This window comes from Erinaceus europaeus, chromosome 21, assembly GCF_950295315.1.
Source record: "Erinaceus europaeus chromosome 21, mEriEur2.1, whole genome shotgun sequence".
NCBI classification, from domain to species: domain Eukaryota; kingdom Metazoa; phylum Chordata; class Mammalia; order Eulipotyphla; family Erinaceidae; genus Erinaceus; species Erinaceus europaeus.
The window spans coordinates 9098852-9113338 of NC_080182.1; the positions used below are offsets into that span (position 1 = coordinate 9098852).

Sequence of the window (14487 nt, forward strand, 5' to 3'; positions counted from 1 at the left end):
TTTACTCCTGGAATACCATGTCAGGGGTGATGACATACTCTAGAAATTTGAATTTCCAGGGGGCTGGTGGTGGTGCACCCAGCTGAGCTTACACATCACCATGCTGGAGGGCCTGGGTTTGAGTCCCCACTCCCCACCTGTGGGGCGGGGGAGATGCTTCACAGGCAGTGAAGCAGGTCTGCAAATCTTTGTCTTTCTCCTCTATATCCCTTGCTCCTTTCAATTTCTCTGCTCTATACATATACAATAAAAAAATAGAAAGAAAGAAAAAAATTAAAAGGCCACAGGGAACAGTGGGTTCGTAGTGTGGCACCAAGCCCCAACAATAACCCTGGCGACAATAAAAAAAAAAAAGACATTTTAAATTTACAACACCTGTTTTATTTTCTCACTATAATGCTAGGTACAGAGTTCTTGATAGAAATTGAGTTAGTGGGAGTCAGGCGCTAGCGCAGCGGGTTAAGCACACGTGGCTCCAAGTGCAAGGACCGGCATAAGGATCCCAGTTCAAACCCCTGGCTCCCCACCTGCAGGGGAGTCGCTTCACAGATGGTGAAGCAGGTCTTGCAGGTGTCTGTCTTTCTCTCCCCCCTCTGTCTTCCCCTCCTCTCTCCATTTCTCTCTGTCCTATCCAACAATGATGACGACAACAACAATAATAATTACAACAATAAAACAACAAGGGCAACAAAAGGAAATAAATAAATATTTAAAAAAAACAAGAAATTGAGTTAGTGTATGAGCATGTACCAAAGCTGAATTCTTATAAACTCACATTGCTTTTAACAAAGATTCCCCCATCCTGTGCTTTCTCTCTACTGATTCTGTCTCTTTTGTTGCATTAAGATTTCTGATATAGAAAGCCGGATTTCAGCCCTGACCATGGCAGGACTAAACATAGCACCCTGTGTGCGTCTCACAAGAAGACGAGATCAGAAGCTGAGGAGCCAGGTGCGCTCGCCCTTCCCTCCCTCCCTCCCTCCTTCCCTCCCTCTGTGGAAAAAAAAAAATCCTGTGATCTGTCGAACATAGAAGGTAAACGAGCTTTGGCCTTGTGGAGGTATATCAGCTGCCCTTTCTGTTTGTAGGTACAAACCATCATCACCTCAAGGCAGCAGAGGAGGAAACTACCCACTCCACCAGTGAAAGGTCTGCTCGCATGAAAACCGCAGTGCTCCGGAAGAATTAAACCCAGCTCATCTGAGTACATCAGAGAGCGGAGTTTGAGTCTGATGGGGAGTTCTCGCCTGTAGCTTCTCTTGTGGAGAGTCGGTCTTTAATGAGATTTTCACCCACACACACACACACACACACACACACACTCCTCTCTCTCTCTCTCTCTCCCCCCCCCCCCAAGAAGCAGCTCCTAAAACAAGGATACATGTGTAAGAAAATTGGTTTAAGGAGGCCAGGCATTGGTTCACCCTGTTAAGGGCACATAGTACCAAGCACAAGCACTAGGGTTCAAGCCCCTGCTTACCACCTGCAGGGGGGCTACTTCATGAGCAGTGAAGCAGGTCTGCAGGTGTCTGTCTTTCTTTGTCCCTATTTCCTCCTCCTCTCATTTTCTCTGTCCTGTAAAAGAATATATATGTATTTATTTATTATTATTATTCCATATGGGTGCTGGGAGTGGTGGATTCATAGTACTGGCACCAAGCCCCAGAGATAACCATAGAGGCAAGAGAGAAAGAGAGAAAGTCTGTCTTTTCTTTTTTCTTTTCTTTTTTTTTCTTTTTTGCCTCCAGGGATATCGCTGGGACTGGGTACCAGCACTAAAAATTCACTGCTCCTGAAGGCCATTTTTTCCATTTGTTGTTGCTGTCATTGTTGTTGGATAGGACAGAGAGAAATGGAGAGAGGAAGGGAGGACAGAGAGGGGGAGAGAAAGATAGACACCTGCAGACCTGCTTCACCACTTGTGAAGCGACTCCCCCCTGCAGGTGGGGAGCCGGGGGCTTGAACTGATATCCTTGCACAGGTCCTTACTCTTCACACTATGTACACTTAACCCAGTGCGCTACCACCTGGCCCCCAGAGAGTCTGTCTTTAAAGAGATTTACACACACACACACACACGCACACACACACAAGAAACATCCCCTAGAACAAGCGTATGTGTGTAAGAAAAATATTTTAAGATTTCTCTAAGGAGAGCACACTAGTAGTTTTCCCTAGTAGCTTGCACCTTTGATCAAATGAGGCACAATACTGATGGGGTCTTCTGTGAGGCGATTTTGACTACACCTCAGTGTTTCCTTAGAGTAGAGGAGGAAGATAAGTTACTGGGCCAAAGGAACAGCTGTGTCACCAGCAGGATGCTGTCAGAATGTGACAGAGTGACAGCTAGAGTGCTAAGCACCAGTGAGCTGTGGACTCAGCACCACAGCACTAACATACCATCCAGCTAGAAAGGTCGCCGGCAGTGCCAGTCACATCATGCTTGTCTGCTGGACATTTTCAGCAATTTCCCTGCGTCCAAGGACTACATAACGATAATAGCAAACTAGGCCTTTATTTAGATTCACAAATGAAAAGAGTGGAAGGTCAGAATAAATGTATTTGAGTCTTGGCTTATGCAGTCAGTATTCAAAAGACATTGATGAATGCCGACACTCCAGTCCAGTAAGACCTGGTGCAATCAAAAAATTGCACCCACTCATACCTGAAACCATTGAGTCCATATACATTTCAGAATTTCTTGGATGCCAGAAAAAAAGTATATAAATGATACTTGAGGAGGCAGAAATCTGGTGTACACTTTAATGTTCTTGCAGCAAAGCCTGCGATGTTCGTACTCATGCTGACAAGAAATCTCACTTGGATAGCTTGCTTGTTACGATGCTTTAATGTCTTTCTGTCTCTCTGGCTCTGTCTCTGTCTTTTGCTCTGAAAAAAGCCAGCCTAGAGCAGCAATGCCTCATTGATGACCCAAGAGATTAGATAGATAGATAGATAGATAGATAGATAGATAGATAGATAGATAGATAATTTCTTATATGACAGAGTGTAATTGAGAGGAGAGGGAAAATAGGAAAAGGAGAGAGAAATAGAGACCTGCAGCACTATTTCATTGCTCACGAACCTCCCCCCCTGCAGGTATGGACTGGGGCCTTGAACCTGGGTCCTTGTACATGGTAACATGTACGTTTAACCACGGCACACCATGACCTGCCCCCTTAGAAATCTTTTTTTAAAAAAGAGAGAGAGTGTTTATGCTCAATGAGATGGACAAGACTTTAATGACCAAATGTCACTTCAAAGCCAGACAAGTTTGACTTCAAAGTTTTAATATATACGTAATAAAGTTTTTAGAACTTTTTCTATTTCAAAATTACAAATAAAAGATGTATGAACTATAGTGAACTTTCCCCCAAGGTACTTGTCCCCAGGAAGACCACTGGAGAAGCCTTCGTATATTTGCCCTTGGTAAAAATAAATACAAAATAGAAATATTCCACAGTCAGACTTGTGGCAAGGGATGAAATGAAAAGAAATATAATTCAATAAAAGCAGGTCACCGGGGAGTCGGGCGGTAGTGCAGCAGGTTAAGTGCACGTGGCGCAAAGCACAAGGACCAGCATAAGGATCCCGGTTTGAGCCCCCAGCTCCCCACCTGCAGGGGAGTCGCTTCACAGGCGGTTAAGCAGGTCTACAGGTGTCTATCTTTCTCCCTCCCTCTCTGTCTTCCCCTCCTCTCTCCACTTCTCTCTGTTCTATCCAACAATGACAACATCAACAACAACAATAATAACGACAACAGTAAAACAACAAGGGCAACAAAAGGGAATAAATAAATAATTAAATAATTAAAAAAACAAACAAACAGGTCAACGGACACCATCTTTCTCTCCCCCTTTAACAGTCTATCCAGTTTCCAAGTACCATTTGTTTCTTTTTTAGCTGAAAAGACTGAGGCATCTTCTGTGACCACCATTAAGACACTTAACCACAACTTCATTCTCCAAGGCTCCTCAACAAACAGGACTAAAGAGAAGGAAAACACTACCACGGATGTGATGGTAAGTGTCTTCGTGCTCATCACTTTCACTGTAAGCCGTGGTCCTACTTCTTCTAACTCCAATCCGAGCCCGGGAAGAAGCCTGCTGTGTGGTCTCATGATCTGCTAACTGCAGGCAGGGGTCAGGAAGGTGATTCTAAACACCGTACCTGCTGCTGCTAACACCTTTGATATGTGGTCACTTTCTCTGGGTTATACCTCCAGATTTGGGTAAAGATATAGAAAACAAAGATTTGTATAAGAGAAATACATTTGTTCATTGGCGTGTAAGGTCCAGGGGCTGGGCAGCTAGACCCAGAGGCTACAGGTTCAATCCCTGGTACCATCATGTGCTAGAACTGAGTAGTGTCCTGGTGTTCTCTCTTTCTCTCACTCCTTACCTCTTTCTCTCCCTCCATATAAATAAATAAATGTTTTTAAATAATGATAATAAACAGTGAAGGACTCCTTAAAAAAAAAAAAAAAAAAAGGAGGGGCCCAGGCAGTGGTGGACCTGGTTAAGCACACATATCACCGTGTGCACAGAGCCAGGTTCAAGCCCCCCACTCCCCATCTGCAGGGGAAACACTTTATGAGTGTGGTGAAGCCGGTTCACATGCATCTTTCTCTCACCCTATCTCCCTTTCCTCTCTCAATTTCTCTCTGCTCTATCTAATAAAGATTAAAAAGAATAGAAAAGGGGGGAAGGAGGGTGAGACAGCTGAGGAAGGGAAGGAGATAGATGGGGTCAGGTGGTGGCACATCTAAGCACACACCGTACAGAGGCCGGCACAAGGATCCCAGTTCGAGCCCCAGCTCCCCACCTGCAGGGGGAAAGCTTCACAAGCGGTGAAGCAGGTCTGCAGGTGTCTCTCTGTCTCTCTCCATCTCTATCTCCCCCTCCCCTCTCAATTGCTCTATGTTCTATCCAATAAAAGTGGAAAATGGCTTCCAGGACCAGTGGATTCATAGTGCTGGCACCAAGCCCCAGTGATAACCCTGGAGCCAAAAAATAAAAATAAAAAAGGAAGAAAGAAAGAGGTGGAGGTGTAAGGCCTAGTGGAAGAGTAAGTTTGTATAGTCTTCTTCATCCACAGTCACTCTTTCTTAAGTGTTTTGTTAGCCATTAATTACTTTTATCTCTGGAAAACAAAGTTAACATCTGGTCTTGTTAGCCATGAATTACTTTTGTCTCTGGAAAACAAACTCAACATCTGGTCTTCAGTGTGGCAAAGGAAAGGACAGTAGGTGGTTTGCATAGCTTGTGGGGATGCAATAGAGAGAGCGTTGGGTTGTTCGCCTGAACCCCAACATGTGCTTCAGAAGTTTGGCGAAGCTTTTTCAGAAGTGCCATTATGCTGAGGGCAGGCAGTGTCTGGAATAGCAAGACTGAATCACAGGCACCTTTATTCCACCGCTGTCCCTGTCCCTGTCTCAAGAGCACAGAAGCATACTAAGTAGCGATGTAACTGTGGACATGCTCCATGGAATGACAGAATTCTCCATCTCCTGAGCACCAGATGGCAGTGTGCTGCCTCCCCTATGGTGTCAGCCATTGCCTCTGCCCTTTCAGAGTCCAGTTACCTGCTTCTGCCTGGTATCTCCCGGCTCCCCACCTGCAGGGGAGTCACTGCACAAGCGGTGAAGCAGGTCTGCAGGTGTCTTATCTTTCTCTCACCCTCTCTTGTCTTCCCCTCCCCTCTCCATTTCTCTCTGTCCTACCCAACAACAACATCCTCAGTAACAAGAACAGTAATAACTACAATAAAAATAAAACAAGAGCGGGAGTCGGGCGGTGGCGCAGTGGGTTAAGCGCACGTGGCGCAAAGCGCAGGGACCGGCGGAAGGATCCCGGTTCGAGGCCCCGGCTCCCCACCTGCAGGGGAGTCGCTTCACGGGTGGTGAAGCAGGTCTGCAGGTGTCTATCTTTCTCTCCCCCTCTCTCTCTGTCTTCCCCTCCTCTCTCCATTTCTCTCTGTCCTATCCAACAACAAAGCAACGTCAACAATGGCCAATAATAACCGCAACGAGGCTGCAACAACTAGGGCAACAAAAAGGGAAAAAAATGGCCTCCAGGAGCGGTGGATTCATGGTGCAGGCACCGAGTCCAGCAATGACCCTGGAGGGGAAAAAAAAAAAAAAAAAGAAAAAAAAAAGAAAATAAAAAAAAAAAAAGAAAACAAGAGCAACAAAAGGGAATAAATAAATAAATAAATAATTTTTTTGTTGAAAAAAGTATTATCACACCCAAAAGGCACAGCTCTAAGGCCAGGGGAGGAATTTGTTATACTCAGATACTTAAAGTAACTTTTGTTTTGTATAGAACAGTACACTGGTGTTTGCCAGGGGGGTTGGAGAAGAAGAATAGGAAGAAACTGTTTAATAGGTGAGAGGTTTGACTTTGGTGTGATGGAATGTTTAAAAACTAGCTAGAACACATAGTGCAAAGCGTAAGGATTGGCACAAGGAACCCGGTTTGAGCCCCCCAACTCCCCGCCTGCGGGGGGGGGGGGGGGGGTCACCTCACAAGAGATGAAGCAGGTCTACAAGTGTCCGTCTCTCTCTTCCCCCTCTGTGTCTTCCCCTCCTCTCTCCTATCCAACAGCAACCAAAAAAAAAAAAAGGGAAAAGCAAAAAAATGGCCTCCAGCAGCAGTGGATTCATAGTGCAGGCACTGAGCCCCAGTGATAACCTGGAAGCCAAACAAACAAACAAAAGCTAGCTAGAGGTGGTCACATAGCACTGTGACTGTACTAAATGCACTCAACAGTTAACTTCAGAATGTTTGATTTTATGCTATGTGAATATCAATTCAAGAAATTACTCTTTTTATTATTATATTTATTTATTGGCTAGAGAGAGCCAGAAATTGAGAGGGGAGAAGGAGACAGAGAAGGAGAGTGACACCGCAGCCCTGCTTCACCACTCACAAAGCATTTCCCCCTACAGGTGGGGACCAGGGGCTTGAACCCAGGGCCTTGTGCTCTGTAATGTGTGCATGCCACCACCCGGCCCCCTCAATATATTATTCTTAAGTAAGTTACCTTTAAATAGCACAGAAAGTTTAAAGACAAAGAATGGAGAGGACTTGCTAAATAAGCAGAAATGCTTTTGTTTTGCAAGCAAATGAAATGGTAGAAACAACACTTCCCAGGAAGTTGAATGTAAGACAAGAAGCATTCAGAGATAATATGGTGGGAAGATATTATTATCATTTTGATAAAATAGCTGATGAACCTTCCATGCTGTGTCTGACAGTAAAGTAACCCAACCTATCGTGTTTTTCATGGTGACTTCAAAATCCCCTATCAGTTCATAGAAGCCCAAGTATACCAGAAATAGTAAAATAACTAAGTTATTTGAATAGCATAATTGTTAAGCTGTAGTTAACCTGTTTATCTGGCATCATGAACTACATGGACTGTTTACAAGCGTTGATTTTATAACAGCTACAAAGAAGGGCTTAACCCCAAAAAGTAGAGGGTATAAAATCCAACTTCTGTGATGCCAGTGGCATAAGTAACCTCAGGTAGGACTATCTAATAGACCTTTCTGAGACGTTTAATATGGTTCCTGCTAGGCGTACTAACAAGCACCTGAACTGTGACTGCTGCCTTGGAGGGACTGAGGGGCTTTTTGTTTGTTTGTTTTTAATTAATTAATCTATTTATTCCCCTTTTGTTGCCCTTGTTGTTTTATTATTGTAATTATTATTATTTTTGTCGTCATTGTTGGATAAGACAAGAGAGAAATGGAGAGAGGAGGGGAAGACAGAGTGGAGGAGAGAAAGATAGACACCTGCAGACCTACTTCACTGCTTGTGAAGCAACTCCCTTGCAGGTGGGAAGCCGGGGGCTCGAACCGGGATCCTTACGCTGGTCCTTGTGCTTCGCACTATGTGCGCTTAACCCACTGCGCTACTGCCCGACTCCCGAGGTTTTTTTCTTTTAATTACTATCTTTATTTATTTATTGGATAGAGACACCCAGAAATCAAGAGGGAAGGGGGAGATAGAGAGGGAGGGAGAGAGAGAGACACCTGCAGCCCTGCTTCACCACTCACAAAGCTTTCCCCCTGCAGGTGGGGACCAGGGGCTCAAACCTGGGTCCTTGCACTTTGTAACATGTGCACTCAACCAGATGCACCACCACCCATCCCTGCGTTTCTTTTTTATTTTTAATATTTATTTATTATTGTTTAATTTGATAGAACAGACAGAAATTGGAAGGGACGGAGAGATAAGTAGGGAGAGAGAGAAAGAGAGTATTGCTTCACCACTCATGAAGTTTTCTCCTGGGGCTTGAACCTGGGTCTTTATGCATGTGCTACTGCCTAGCCCCTAATTTCATGTGATGTTAATGAGTCTAAATATAAACTGTAGCTGGGGAGGTGACTTGGCAGCAGAGAAGAGGTGACCTGTAGGAGACTTCCGGTTCAGCCCTGGCCCTGCGCGTGCTGGTGCAGTGTTCTTCCTCACATGAAATGAATAATCTTATGTGGCTACATACTGGACAAGAAAACAATTCTAGAATATAAGAACAAAATCACGGAAATGGAGATCATCCTTGGAAGATATAAAGTGCATGCACCCTATGGTCTGGGAGGTGGCACAGTGGATAAAGCACTGGGCTCCCAAGCATGAGGTCCTGAGTTCAGTCCCCGGCAGCACATGTACCAGAATGATGTCTAGTTATTTCTTTCCTCTTATCTTTCTAGTTAATAAATAAATTCTTTAAAAATATAATAATAATGAGTCCGACAGTAGCGCAGCAAGTTAAGCACAGTTGGCACAAAATGCAAGGACTAGCGTAAGGATCCCAGTTCAAGCCCCCAGCTCCCCACCTGCAGGGGAGCCGCTTCACAAGCGGTAAAACAGGTCTGCAGGTGTCTGTCTTTCTCTCCCCCTCTCTGTCTACCCCTCCTCTCTCCATTTCTGTCCTATCCAGCAACAACGACAGCAATAACTACAACAATAAAACTACAAGGGCAACAAAAGGGAATGAATAAATAATAAATATTTTTAAAATACAAAAAAATATGTAATAATAAAATAAAACAACTGTCACAGACAATTGTCTACAAGCACTCATACTCTCTCTTGCACAGATACTCAAGTAATTACTGAACCAAGGAGAAAAATAATCTACAGAGCATAAATGAAAGTATTATATGTGTCAAAACAAACAGGACACATACAAAAGCAGTCTCAGTCAAATGCTTAGTATCAAATTCTCCATCTTTTTAAAGGTGGAAGAAGTCAGATGAATGCATTTCCAACATCAGAGATGTAGTAACCAATTAATTAATATCATAAAGCCACAGACATTACCATAAATCCAAGAGTTTGTTCTCTGGAAAAATGTAGAAGCCTAAAGAGAAACCAGAGTACATATAGTTTGTTTTTTGGGGCTTTTTTTTGGTGATTTATCATTAGTTTACAAAATCACAAGATAACGGGTATAATTCCCCACCACAAGAGTTGTGTCCCCATTCCTTCCACTGGAAACCTCAGATCAAGCCCACAGATATGAGTTGACTATTACTTCTTTTTTTTTTAATTAAATTTATTTATTTATTTTCCCTTTTTGTTGCCCTTGTTGTTTTTCATTGTTGTTATTATTGTTGTTGATGTCATTGTTAAATAGGACAGAGAGAAATGGAGAGAGGAGGGGAAGAGAAAGACAGACACCTGCAGACCTGCTTCACTGCTTGTGAAGCGACTCCCCTGCAGGTGGGGAGCTGGGGACTCGAACTGGGATCCTTATGCTGGTCCTTGCGCTTTGCACCACATGTGCTTAATCCACTGCGCTACCGCCCGACTCCCAACTATTACTTGTATAACTACCTGTATTTATATATATTTGCCTAGTTTTCATTTTTTATTAGTGATTTAATAATGATCGACAAGATTGTAGGATAAGAGGGGTACAGCTCCACACAATTCTCACCACCGGAGTTCCGTAACTCCTCCACTCCATTGGAAGCTTCCCTGTTCTTTATCCCTCTGGGGTTATGGACCAAAGATCTTTATGGGGTGCAGAAGGTGGGAGTTCTGGCTTCTGTAACCGCTTCTCTGATGAACATGTTGCCTATTTTTTGATGGTTCTGTTTTTCTTCCTTTCTAAGTCACACCTAATACTTCTGACTGTCTTTCCCTTTTTTTTTTCCCCCCCTCGAAGTTCAAGCGTTTATTCTTTGGGAAAATATAACGTAGGAAAAAAAAATTCTGTGAGCCAAATCAAGAAAAATAAATGACCTAGTATGCAAATAAGGATGTGGGAATCTGTTTACTTATACAATGTGATTAAACCTGTTAATCCAACTTAATTATATTAACATGATTAATTATAATTATTAAATTTTAAATAATTATTACATATTAAAATTATTAATCATAATATTAATAAAAACTGACAAGAAATAAACCTTTCAAATTAACTAGACCCTCAATAAGGGGTTCTCTGGCCAAATTATTTGGCTGGTAAATTTTTAAGAAACAGCTAATCCGAGAGTTGGGCGGTGGCGCAGTGGGTTAAGTGCAGGTGGTGCAAAGCGCAAGGACCGGCGGAAGGATCCTGGTTTGAGTCCCTGGCTCCCCACCTGCAGGGGAGTCGCTTCACAGGTGGTGAAGCAGGTCTGCAGGTGTCTGTCTTTCTCTCCCCGTCTCTGTCTTCCCCTCCTCTCTCCATTTCTCTCTGTCCTATCCAACAACGATGACATCAACAACAACAATAATAACTACAGCAACAATAAAAACAACAAGGGCAACAAAAAGTAAAACAAATATTAAAAAAAGAAAAACAATAATAACTACAACAATAAAAACAACAAGGGCAACAAAAGGGAATAAATAAATAAAATTAAATTTAAAAAAAAAGAAGAAGAAGCAGCAGCTAATCCCATGCAATACAGAGTGCTTCAGAGCATTGAGAACTACAGGATTCATGTTGTAGAACTTTTTTTTTCCTTCAACCACCAAAGCCTGACATGACTAGTGGGTATCCATGCGTGTTCCATGCACTCTCAGACACGCAGACATGCACAGACACACACAGCCCACACCCCAGTTGTACTTCTTCTGAGATGAGACCAAGTAACTAAAATACCAGCCAGCTGAGTGGAGCGCTGCACTGTGAGAAGTCTAGAGGAGAGCAAGGGTGCCTGTAATAGTCACTGCTCACAGACCACAGAAGTCACGGCCTCCCAACGCAAACTTAGTCCAACGCTCAGAAAATGATCAGCGCTATTTTCTTCTGAGCCTGAACTCATAAAAATAACTCACAAGAGCATCTGCATTTTGTGGAATTAAAATGATCCTCCTGTCAGAGTTTTAATTTTTATCTTTTTATTGTTTTTTTTTTTTTTTTTAGCAGAGCACTCTTCAGTTTTGGCTTATGGTGATGCTAAGGGTCCACCTACCAGATCTGAAAGCAAATTAAAAGCTGGGGTGGGGGAATGAAAGATTAATGGAGTAAAATACAAATATTAAAAAACAGATACTTATGAAAATGTGTTTTTATTTACTTTTAAAGTTTTTTTTACTTATTATTTATTTACTTATTAGAGACAGAGAGAAATTGAAAAGAGTGAGGTAGAGAGGGAAACAGAGACCTGTGGCCCTGCTTCACCACTTGTGAAGCTCTACCCCTGCAGGTGGGGACCAGGGACTTGAACCCGGGTCCTAGTGCACTGTAATGTGTGGACTTAACCAGGTGTGCCATCACCTGGCCCCTGCTCTGTTTTTTTTAGAACATTAGAACTAATAAAGAGAGCAGTTTTGTCTTTTGTTTTTAAGAATTTATTTATTTATTCATGAGAAAGATAGAAGAGAAAAAGAACCAGACATCACTCTGGTCCGTGTGCTGCTGGGGATTGAACTCAGGACCTGACGCTTGAGAATCCAGCGCTTTATCCACTGTGCCACCTCCCGGACCACTAAAGAGAGCAGTTTTGTGTTTTGTTTGTATGCTTGGGAAATTGGCCACAGGGGTGATAATGGGTAGAAAACCAATTTGCCTTATTCTATATACAAAAATCAACTTCAGATGCATTAAGTAGTACATAGAGAGTTGCTGGTGAGACAGCATAATGCTTATGCAAATACCCTTCATGCCTGAGGTTCAGGTGTCCCAGGTTCAATCCCCAGCACCACCAGAAGCCAGAGCTGAGTAGTGCTCTGATAAAAATAAGCAACTAAAGAACCTGTAAGATGGTTCACCCAGGTAGCGTACCTGCTTGACCGTGTACACAGCCCGCATTTGAACGGCCTTGATGACGCTGGAGGGAGTTTCAGTGCTGTGGCCTCTTACCTGTCCTCTCTCTGTCTGAAAAGGCCAGCCTGGAGTGGTGAAGCCCCACGATGCCAAAAGGAAAAGGGGGGGGAAGAAAGGGAGGGAGGGAGGAATGAACAGAGGGAGGGAGGAAGAAGGAACAAAGGGAGAGGAGAGAAGAGAAGGGAGGAGAGGAAGGAAGGAAGGAAGGAAGGAAGGAAGGAAGGAAGGAAGGGCCAAAGAGAAAGAAGTAGATGTGAAACTTCATTTTGGGGGCCAGGTGGTGGTGCCAGCACCTGTTAAGTACACACATTACAGAGCACAAGGACCAGGGTTCAGGCCCCTGGTCCCCACCTGCAGGAGATAAGCTTCATAAGTAGTGAAGCAGGGCTGTGGGTGTCTATCTCCCCTCTCTATTGTCCCCTCCCTTCTCAATTTCTCTCTGTCTCTATCCAATAATAAATAAATAAAATCTTGGGACCAGGCGGTAGCGCAGTGGGCTAATCGCACATGGCACAAAGCGCAAGGATGGGCATAAAGATCCTGGTTTGAGCTCCAGGCTCCTCACCTGCAGGGAGCATCAGTTCACAAGCGGTGAAGCAGGTCTGCAGGTGTCTTTCTCTCCTCCTCTCTGTCTTTCCATCCTCTCTGGATTTCTCTCTGGCCTATGACACAACGACATCAATAACAACAATAAAAATCAGCAAGGGTGACAAAAGGGAAAAAATGGCCTCCAGGAGCAGTGGATTCGTAGTGCAGGCACCGAGCCCCGGCAATATCCCTGGAGGCAAGGCAAGAAAAAAAACTTAAAGAAAAACAAAAAAAGAATTTTTTAAAAATGAAAAGGACTCTTCAAAAAAAACTGCATTATGTATTAAATACTATGAGATGCTTATATTTAACTGGTGGGTAAATATGAATGGCTTTCCTGATAGGAAATTAAGACAGTAAACATTTTGTCAAGTAGACACTTTTAGCCACCTCTTCTGATAGCGCCTCTTGTCTCTCCTCAGGATCCCACCCCGGAGTCGGCTGTGATGTACTAGCGCCTTGGAACTCCACTGCCAGTGACTCACTGCCTCCGGCTGTACACGACAGTGCCTTGACCCAACAGCCATGAATACTATCGGGATCTCCTCCTGAGGAGAGGGCCCTGGGAGGCCACAGTGCGCCGTTGCACAGAGCCGTCCTGAGCCCTCACCCGGAAAGCAGTCCAGACTCCAGCACTGCAGCCCCACCCAGTCTCCGCCGTAGGATGCAGGGGAATCCGGGCAGGATAGACCAACCACCAAGACGCTGGCTTCCGACATCAGAGCTCCACGTTCAAAAGATGCACCGTTTTCCCTGTTCACTTTGCTATGTGTTGTCTTTACGATCCTTTTACCTTAAAAAAAAAAAAAAAAAAGGAAAAAAAATCCCTTTGATTCCACTAAAATTGTCAACAAGCTGCCCAAAGGAAAAAATGGAGTAGGATAAAGGGATGCAGTGGAGTTTAGTATTATCACTCACTTAATTTATCACCAATTCTTACTACTCTCTCACAAGCATCTTAGAAATGCTGGAGGAAGAGAGAGAAAGGGAGAAGAGAAAGAGAGAGAAAGACGGGGGTGGGGGGGAAGGCTTGCCCTTGTAGTAAGCAAGCACTAGAGATCATCTAATTTGGGGTCTTACTCAAATCTCTCTTCAGCCACCTTCTTCCTGCTAAACTCCTAGCCACACCACCAGGCATTCCCACTGCTCTGCAGTAAATACCAAGCCTCAAAATTGAAAACTCCCATTCACCCATACCATGCCCAGATCTATCTGTAAAAAAAAAAAAAAAAAAAAAAAAAAGTCCTATTAAGAATTTAAGGTCATTTTGTTTGTTTGTTTGTTTTCTAAAAAACTTTTTTTATTTGAGGGGACACAGAAATTGAGAAGGAACGCAGATGGAGGAGGAGAGACAGAGATGCCTGCAGTGCTACTTCACTGTGAAGTTTACCCCCTGCAGGCGGAGACTGGGGGCTTCTTTGAGTGTTAAGTTAAGTTGCCCCCCTGCAAAGAGAGAGTGGGGCTTGAGAAAGCTCATCACTGGGTTATAAGTTTAGGGCACTGTCCAGACTCAGCCAAGATACAGTTAAGTAGTAACCAAGTCTAGATGAGGCTTAGATATCTGATTACTTCAGAATATAGAAAACACTATATTCTAAAATTTACTTCCTAAATTAATACTTAACA

General features: G+C 43.6%; 1 protein-coding gene across 4 annotated transcripts in view; it reads left to right on the forward strand.

Annotated features, from left to right (window-relative positions):
* The window catches only part of MYRIP (myosin VIIA and Rab interacting protein), a 347454-nt gene extending 333265 nt beyond the window's left edge, over positions 1 to 14189 (forward strand). For all 4 annotated transcript variants that reach the window (XM_060180352.1, XM_060180354.1, XM_007517826.3 and 1 more), the window contains 4 exons: positions 847 to 951; positions 1089 to 1149; positions 3904 to 4022; positions 13284 to 14189. In XM_060180352.1, the coding sequence (XP_060036335.1) occupies positions 847 to 951; positions 1089 to 1149; positions 3904 to 4022; positions 13284 to 13316 (318 nt within the window). In that variant the 3' untranslated portion in view covers positions 13317 to 14189. The remainder of the gene's footprint in view (positions 1 to 846; positions 952 to 1088; positions 1150 to 3903; positions 4023 to 13283) is intronic.
* Positions 14190 to 14487: the final 298 nt, after the last annotated feature.